This window comes from Pseudorca crassidens, chromosome 20 (assembly GCF_039906515.1).
Source record: "Pseudorca crassidens isolate mPseCra1 chromosome 20, mPseCra1.hap1, whole genome shotgun sequence".
In the NCBI taxonomy this organism is placed as follows: Eukaryota; Metazoa; Chordata; class Mammalia; order Artiodactyla; family Delphinidae; genus Pseudorca; species Pseudorca crassidens.
The window spans coordinates 19642243-19651431 of NC_090315.1; the positions used below are offsets into that span (position 1 = coordinate 19642243).

Here is a 9189-nt window from a genome sequence, read left to right on the forward strand (position 1 = left end):
CGTTAGGAAGATCCACACTTTTTTCCTGTGATTACAAAGTGAGTTTTAAAAAGTGTCACATAGTACACTGGAGCCTCTTTATCAGCATTTGCACACGGAGCACAGGGGTGCTCCAGCTGGGCACAGATTCTGAAGGGCCTCATTTTTAGTTTTTTAACCTACAGGGTGATACCCTGCATGGATTCCAATCTTAGCATTATGGAAAGGCACGACCTCACCAGTTGTATTCTCATGCTTCATATGGAGAAGGGCTTGGAAAATGAAGATAACTTGGAAACCGCTGGTTTCCTACAATTATTTAATTATTCCAGCATAACTATTTTTTGTAGAATGTGAGCTGTAGAGATCAGAAATAAATACAGCTTATGATCTGAACTGTATCCTGCTGTACTTTTTCTCACTAGCCTGAAACAGAATTTTCTAACACCTTTTGTGGTTGGAAATACTAAGTTTAAACGGGATTGCAGATATAAACAAAAAAGAGCAAGATGTAGATTGATGTGTCTGTTTCAGTAAAATGCAGCCATATTATTGCTGAAGTATGGATACTAAAATTAATAAAATGACAAGTAGAAAAAACCCAGAAATCTGGAGATGTGCACTAAGCCTTTAAATAACATCAGGTACTAATAAAAGACCTGAAAAATGAATAACTTGTTTTATTTTGTTGAGGGTCTCTTCAGGTCATAATTTTCTATTGTGTACATATTTAAGATGACATACTTTATTAATAACTCAACATTTTACAATTACTGATACCAGTGGCAATGACATGGACAATTATTCTTAATTTTTCCTTTTAACAGAGGATAAAGCTGAGAAATTAGAAAGATAAAATAGTTAGGTCTATTTTATCAGCTCATGGTCAAGGATTCATTATTTTCTGATTTGTGTAAATATAACTCCGTCCACCTAACACATCATGTCCTTTTCAAGCCAAGGCCCCATCTACGTCAGCATTATCATGGAAGTATCTGTCTTACATTCAGTTTTGCAAACTGTTCCTGAATGGTGCCTTTACTCTCTGGATTAAGTGACACAACTGGTGTAAACGTGGTTGAGTTAGGAAACAAAACAACACCAACATCTTATGATTTTGTTCTATAATGGTAAGAATTTATATTAGATGCCTAAAATTAAACTTTTAATTCAGAGGAAGATCTACTAGAATCAACTTTCGCAAGGCAAACAATTTAAACAGGAATTACTCATATTGGGAAAAAAAATCGATAAAAACCAAGTATGTCATAATCTTACAAACACTTTATGGTCTAAATGAGAAAACTGGATGCAGTATATTAATGTACCACCAGAAAAATGAGGTCTACAGTCCCCCAACACAACACACAAACCAGATTTTGCTGCACATCTAGGACTCTGGAAATGGTTTAAGCATCTTACAGTCATTTGAATTCTAAGATATAAACCAAAACATACTATCTATTGTATGGCATCAATTAAAAACAGAAACTCACTCTGAGAATTTATAGGGCCAAAAATGTTCATTTTACATCTTTGCTGCTTGATTCGGAAGAATCTATGTAGGCGAATACTGTGACTTTTTCTTAATCTGCCAATTTAGTCAACAGTTCTACATCAAAGCCAACTACAACCGCCACCCAACCCCAGAATCTGATTTTAGACTCAGACAAGTTATTCATTATAAAGAGGTGTGTCTAAGACTTTTCTTTATATCCTGGATTATGCAAGTCAATGGTCACCGCAGTTGAGTGGATTAGCTGCCACGGTTACCTCCCAACCGCAGTTAGATATGCCGGTGGCATGACCACATCACAGAAAGGGTGAAGCAGAGAGGGTACCATCAGCACCATAAGGTTGTCAGGAGGAAAACAATACTTTTTAAAAGCGGCATTATTTATTATTTAATTATGTTGTTATTTTAAACATTGTGTTTGGCTTTAAGTAGTGGAGATGTTGAAATAGGTTAAGTCATAAATTATGGGTAGGGCTGTAGAAGAACAGGAGACGAAATAATATATTTATAAAATAATGCTATATAAGGTTTTCTTTATAAGAAGCTTTTTTTTCCTGGGAGCTTTAAAGCACAGATCATACCATTGTTCTAGGTCACAGGTCAGCAAACTCTATCAAACGATTTACTATTAAGCAGATAGTAAATAGTTTGGGCTTTGTGGTGCATACAGTCTTTGTAACAACTTCTCAGTGCTGCTGTTGTACCTCAAAAATAGCCATATACAGTATGTAAATGACTGGGTGTGGCTGTGTTCCAATAAAACTATTTACAAAAATGGATGGCAGGCCAGATTTGAAACAAGGGCTGTCAGTTTACTAATCCTTCTTCTATACCACCATTGTCCAACAGAAATACGATGTGAGCCACATATGCAATTTAAAATTTTATAGTAGCTACACAGAAAACCAGGTGAAATTAATTTTAATATTATTTAACCCAAAATATCCCAAATATCATTTCAACAACCAATATAAAATACATTAATGCGATACTTTTTTAAAAAATGATGTCTTCAGAACTGTTGTATATTATACACTTAGCATCCTAGTCATATTGCAAGTGCTCAACAGCCGCATGTGGCTGGTGGCTACCAAACTGCACATGTTCTGGATCTTTCATGCTGAGATTTCTACAACTGTCCAGAGGTTAGTGACGGTTTTGGGATTTGGCTCTTAAAAGATAGGACATAATTATGTTGCCCCTGGGGAGACAGGACAAGGGATTAAAGCTTTTGGGGAGAAATATTTGGCCTCAGACACTCGCAGCCGAGGTAGCCCAGGATTCTAGGGCACAAATGTGTAACTAGACCAATGATACAGTCAGATGATGTTAGCTTCACTTGCCAATGCAACGGATCAATGCAAGTGCAAAATGCTAACTGCCGTTAAGAGAGCTACTTTAGCAGTTTGAATACATCAGAATTTAAAGCGTGTAAGGATGTGATTTGGAAGATAAAGTGAAGAACTGTGTAGCAAGGAGAAAAACTACAAAATTAGATTGAATTTTTTTAAAAAATTTTTTATTTATTTATTTTTGACTGTGTTGGGTCTTCATTGCTGTGCGTGGGCTTTCTCCAGTTGCAGTGAGCGGGGGCTACTCTTCGTTGTGGTTTGTGGGCTTCTCATAGCAGTGGCTTCTCTTGCTGTGGAGCACGGGCTCTAGGCGCGGGCTCAGTAGTTGTGGCTCGTTGGCTCTAGAGTGCAGGTTCAGTAGTTGTGGCACGTGGGCTTAGTTGCTCTGAGGCACGTGGGATCTTCCCGGACCAGGGGTTGAACCCATGTCCCCTGCATTGGCAGGTGGATTCGTAACCACTGCGCCACCAGGAGAGTTCCTAGATTGAATTTTTTAAAAGATTAAAACAATCTAAATGCTTTTTCAATTACCTTTGTGTAACAGAGTTTAATGCTAGTCATCAATAGTTTAACATGTTACCAAAGGGTAATCATAAGCCTTAGTTTAAGCCTGGGGAAGTTCTTCATTATTTAAATCCAAATTTCTAAGTGATTAAATCAACATTTCCAAAATAAGAATGGATATAACTTTTTGTTAATAAAACTTAGAGGCAAGTGTTTTTAACAAAAAATTTATTACCAAAATACAATATTAAAGTCAATACATGACAAACTTCTGTAAAGCAAAATAAATTATTCTAACATTGTACAGTATTTCCAAAGGTAGTTAAAGTAGCGCTAAGACCTTGCTTCACTGTTTGTTGAACAGATAAACTGTTCTACCATGAAAATAATCCTAGAGTTTTAGGCATTAAGGCATGCAGCTTGATGTGCAGGATAATTTTACAAAATGCAAATCATCCTATTTTAATAAGATACAGTGTCAGAATTAACTGTAGTCTTTACATGTCAGTGTTCCAGAAATTTTTAGACTTTGGCTATAGAAGCAATGCCATAGTGTTACACAATACTTATTTCTTAAAAAAATACATGTATTCATGTCCATGAATATCAAACTCAAATCTCCATTAAATATATTTTATAGAATATTACTTAGAGCACCTTGCTGTACAATAAAAAAAGATTAAATAAGTGTCTATGAAAACTAAAAATATAATAAGTCTCAAAAGAGAAGCCTGCTTGTCTTTGTCAAGCCAAGTACACTGCAGGAAGATACAATGTAAACATAGGTGCCCACCATTTGCTTTGTGAGAAAAGACAAAGAAAATAATAACAAAGCCACTGATAGCTACCTCAAATAGATGAAAGATCTAGAATAAAGGCTTCAGTCAGTGTCACTACACTGCACTGGCTGGACACAGAACTTGAAGTCTACAGGTCAAGTGGAATATAGGCATAGTACTGTTAGAACACTGGGGATACCAACCATATTCTGGATTATTAGAGAAAGAGAGAAAATGATAGAGCCCTGAAAAAGTATTATTTATAATGATCAGAATGCATCATCTTCCCCCTCCCCACCTTTGCCTTATCCAGTAAGTGTTTTAAAAACTATTTTCACTGTCAAATCTTAGAATTGTAAGCGTTCAGAGGGGAAAACAAATACTGAGCATTACATGGCAAAAGATCTAGTACCAGTAAATGTTATTCCTATAAAGGAATTCTTGCTGATTATTTTAATATCTATTCTATAATTAAAATTGCATATTTAGTCTTCATCGTATTCAATTGTTCTTAGTGGGGAGGGTTAACTTAAGGCTTGCCTCAAAACCATAATGGGAAGGTACACAACATCCTTGGTATATGGTTCCTCCTATAGGCCAAGAGAAAGCTTTTGAAGATATTTTAGGCTGGGAGCAGATGAATATTTAAAGACTTTTGAACTTCTGGGTTAATTTTTTCCCATGAGCTAGGGAAATTTTAAATTCATGATTCCAAATGGCAAATTTAACAGTCAATGGAAGTAGTTTAAGGAAATGAAGAAAGTTAATTTAAAAATACACTGTTGAAATTTTGGGAATGTTTTTTGGTTACTAGTATTTTCCAAATGATTATATAAAATTAAAGCCAAGGAAAATTTATAAAACAAAAACTCTTCTAAGGTTGTTAATTTTCAGAATAATAGATTTTTATAAAGAAACATTGAGTCAGAGCTACCAGTAATGAAAAAACTAAGTGGGAACAATATAGTTAATAATGGAACCATTTAAAAGTTTATTTTTGAATTTGAAATGAAATATAACTTTTAATTCTGAAAACAGGAGAAAATGAGAAAACCCACTGCATGTGGATTTGCGGAATATAGTTTAGTATATATGAATTCATTTTCTCTTTTAAAAACCAGATACCAGAAATGGATTAACTTTCACAAATAAACTAAAGCTACGTAAATTAAAGAGTTGCAAAGTTACAATCAACTCTGTTTGTTCAAATATCATCATCAAATTAGATTTTAAAAAGCAAAGCAACAAAACAAAACAAAACAAAAACACGCAAATCAGACAGTATTTCAGGTTACCTGGCCCCCCTTAAATAGTTCCTAATGCTATCTGAAAAATGTTAATTCATTCGATTCATACCTGGACTTTGGGAAGAGAATTCTTTTCTTAAAATGTGTCTACAGAGTATCCTATTCAAGAAATTCTGTTTTCGATGTTTTCTAAGCTTTATGAGAGGCACAGCCTCAGCTCTAGAAGATGTTAGAGTCAAGTTCATAAAGAGCACCGTGAAGACGGTGCACCGCGTGGGTGCACCGGCCGCCTTTTGACTTGTAGGCAGAACTGACATTAACAGAACGATGCATACGTAAATGATCAGAACTACAAAAGCAAACCCCAAAAACCCTGCTCTCTTCACTCTTTGAAATACACTGTAATACAAATGTGTAATTAATGAGAAGATTACATCTATTTGATGGCAAGTTTTAGTTGGCTTCCCATGTGTCCTATTGCACACCAATAAAATACAATTTCCTGGATAGGAGAAACCCAAATAGTTTTTGTTTGTTATTAAACGTTTTATAAACAACCTGAATTTTTACTACATTTTAGCCACATTTGGTTGTATCTCTTATGCTAAGTATAACTAAATAGAAAGCTCCAGGAAGTAAAATCTCAATAGTAGTACTCATTTTAAGGGGCTTTTGAATTTCATTCCTCTTCCCACAAATGATTTTTATTTAACAGTTCAACCTACTTCCAAGGTCTGATAAGCAAATGCAATTTTTCCTACTTTGTTGTTTTTAGACAACAAGCTTGGTCTAGTTTAGAAGAGTGGATAAGAAGGCCTGTGTAACTACTGAGAAGCTGCAGTGTTCCATCAACACTCTGAAAAGAACCTCTGAGAAGTGCACTGTGCTCAACCAGTCACCATTTTTATGAACCTTGAGATTTGGTTTGAGGCTGGTGGGAATTCACCTCTTTCCTCCTTTGCCCACAAGACATTCACTGTAAATTTAAGACAATAATTTCCTTTGTAAACGCCTGTTTACAATCTAGATTTGGATTTAGAGGTCTCTCTTCTTTTTTCTTTCTAAAGAGTAAAGTAATATATCTCAGATTGAGTATATGATTTGTTCCTATCAATCTGGCTAAAGATTTAGGTTGATCATCTCAAAGCCCTGTAATGATCTTTTCCTTCCTTTGTTGATACCAAAAAACCCTCAGACACGTGCCTCCCATTTCTCACAAGAGGGTTGTCATTCATGTCAAAATTGAGAATGAAGAAAATTAAGCTCTGCTTAAGATTGTGACACTTTCATAACAGTAAGTTTTAGAATAGTTCCTGAAAAGCCCTTTCTTAACTCTTTTGCTTGCATTTCTACACTATAACAAGCTTTTAATAATAAATACACTTAAACTAACAGGTAACAGAGGGTTATTATAAGAGTACATCTTTGCTGCCTCAACCCACTTCTCCTCACTCAAAATGCTTAAATATTATCACCCCTTATCCATTTGGAATTCCTTTTATTACATTACAAATTTCGTTCCAAAGTCACACCTGTCATTTCTTCAAAAATCACACCAACTATTTCTTCTGTGCCTAGTAAGTTACTGGACAGCACAAAGGGCAAACTGTGGTTTAAAGGATTCCTCTTCTGCTGTTTTCCTCTTCTGCTGTTTTCCTCTTCAGATAACTATTCCACCTAATTTGTGTTTAGAGTTGTGTTGTGGTCCTTATTTAGGATGATGTTTACAATTTCACCCTCATGCTCCTTCATATGATCCAAAAGATTTTCTTTGCTGGTAGACTCAAAACCACAAATACAACAACAGAAGAGTAAAACGCAATACTCCACGCCAGGAGGGGCCAGACTGGAGTTTTTTTCTAAACTATATGAGGTATTACTTGTAGGGTTTAGTTTCTCATTCTCGTTGGTACCTACGACTTCACTGGGAGCCTGGGCAATCAGCTCTGAGGATGACACCAAATTTTCTGAACTTCCAGTGAGAGAATCGGCTCCTTCTTCACTGCTGTTTAACACAGTCTTTCCGGAGGATTTCCCCTGAACTCTTAAAAACAAAAGAAAACACATCAAACCTTGAGTTGGTTATAATGCAGACTAGTAGACTTAATCCTAACTTTATATATAATGCATATATAATTATAAACAATAACCTATTTATATATAACAGTAAGATCAAATACCTGCCACTTTGTGAAATTGCATCATTAATAGCCTTGTTTACTTGTTCATAGTTATAATTTTGGTCACTGGCATGCTTCCACATATGAGACTTCAAAGAAGGAGGATGGCTGCATACATACCCACACAAAGAGCATCTGAAAGATAGATATGAAGTAAATCAGATGATCCCATATCATTTTTAGTAATTACAATGATTCTGTAACAATTATTAAATTTATTCTCCTGAAGACTTATTAGATATCACATTTCACTGAATCTAAGATGCCACTGATTATAAGAGACATACTGATTTCAGAGGCTAAAATGTCCTAGGGTGGATATCTCAGCATCAATGAAATAAAGTATTTTACATTATAAAGAATTTATAAGAATCAGGACAACATCCCAAATTACTTTAGCTATAGTAATATGAAAAATCTTTGCTCTATATTATTTAACAACACCCACATACACAAATACACAAAATCAGTACTCTATACCGCTCTATTTCTTAAGAAAGCAGGAAAGAATTAAGTAATTTTCAACATGAACTCTGTGCTTACTTACAGATTCACAGAAAATGTAAGTAGTCCTGAAATGCTTCAACAATTTAGATTTCATAAGTAAAACAAATAATTAATAATCTTAAAGTTTCTATTCAAAATAATAGTTGTTTCACATAATTGGGTATCCTTTGTAAAATCTTAACTGAATGAAGTAGTTAAAAAAAAGTAACGGACTATTTTTCAGAGCATGTTTAAGGTTTACTCACTCTCTCCCCTGCATACAGTTCCTCCTATTATTAACGTCTTGCATCAGTGTGGAATATTTGTTACACTTGATGAAACAATATTGATATATTATTAACTAGAGTCTACAGTTTACATTAAGGGCTCACTGTGTTGTACACTTCTATGTATGTTAATAAATGCATTATGCCATGAATCTGTCATTATAATATCATGCTGAATAATTTCCCAACCCTAAATATCCTCTGTGCTCCACCTATTCATCCCTCTCTTCCCCCAATCCCTGGGAATCACTGATTCTTTTACTGTCTCCATAGTTTTGCCTTTTCTAGAATGTCACATAATAGTTGGAATCAAACAGTATATAGCCTTTTCAGACTGGTTTCTTTCCCTTTTCCATTCACATTTAAAGTTCCTCCATGTCTTTTCATGGCTTGAGAGCTCTTTTTTCTCCCTCCTATTGCTAATTAATATTACATTGTATGTATGTACTGGTTTGTTTATCCATTTCTCTACTGAAGGACATCTTCTAGCTGCTTCTAAGTTTTGGCAATGATGAATAAAGCTTCTATTAAACATTTATGTGTGGTTTTCGTGTGAGTGTAAGTTTTCATCATTTAGGTAAATACATAAGAGCAGAATTATGTTTATCTTTTTAGGAAAATGAAAACGTACTTTTAAAAAGACATTTTTATTAAATATTTAATTACAAACTTAACAAAAATCAGGTAACTTACCTGAACTCTTCTTCACAACAAGACAGTCAGCAGAGGGGTAAAAGAACCACTTTGGGATATGCCAGAGAATTCTGTTCTTTTGTTTGTTTGTTTGTTTTGGTGGGGGTGGGGGGCACACCACGAAGCATATGGGATCTTAGTTCCCCTGCCAGGGATTGAACCTGTG

General features: G+C 34.9%; 1 protein-coding gene across 4 annotated transcripts in view; it reads right to left on the minus strand.

The window, feature by feature from the left end:
• Nucleotides 1-2994: 2994 nt before the first annotated feature.
• The window catches only part of ZNF507 (zinc finger protein 507), a 47635-nt gene continuing 41440 nt past the window's right edge, over nt 2995-9189 (minus strand). Inside the window, exons 6-8 of one of the 4 annotated variants that reach the window (XM_067720002.1) lie at nt 7558-7692; nt 7295-7421; nt 2995-3326 (exon numbers count right to left, since the gene is read on the minus strand). In XM_067720002.1, coding sequence (XP_067576103.1) covers nt 3189-3326; nt 7295-7421; nt 7558-7692 — 400 coding nt within the window. In that variant the 3' untranslated portion in view covers nt 2995-3188. Of the gene's footprint in view, nt 3327-3562; nt 7422-7557; nt 7693-9189 lie in introns of those variants that run through there. The other 3 variants (XM_067720003.1, XM_067720001.1, XR_010939201.1) reach the window with 3 other exon arrangements.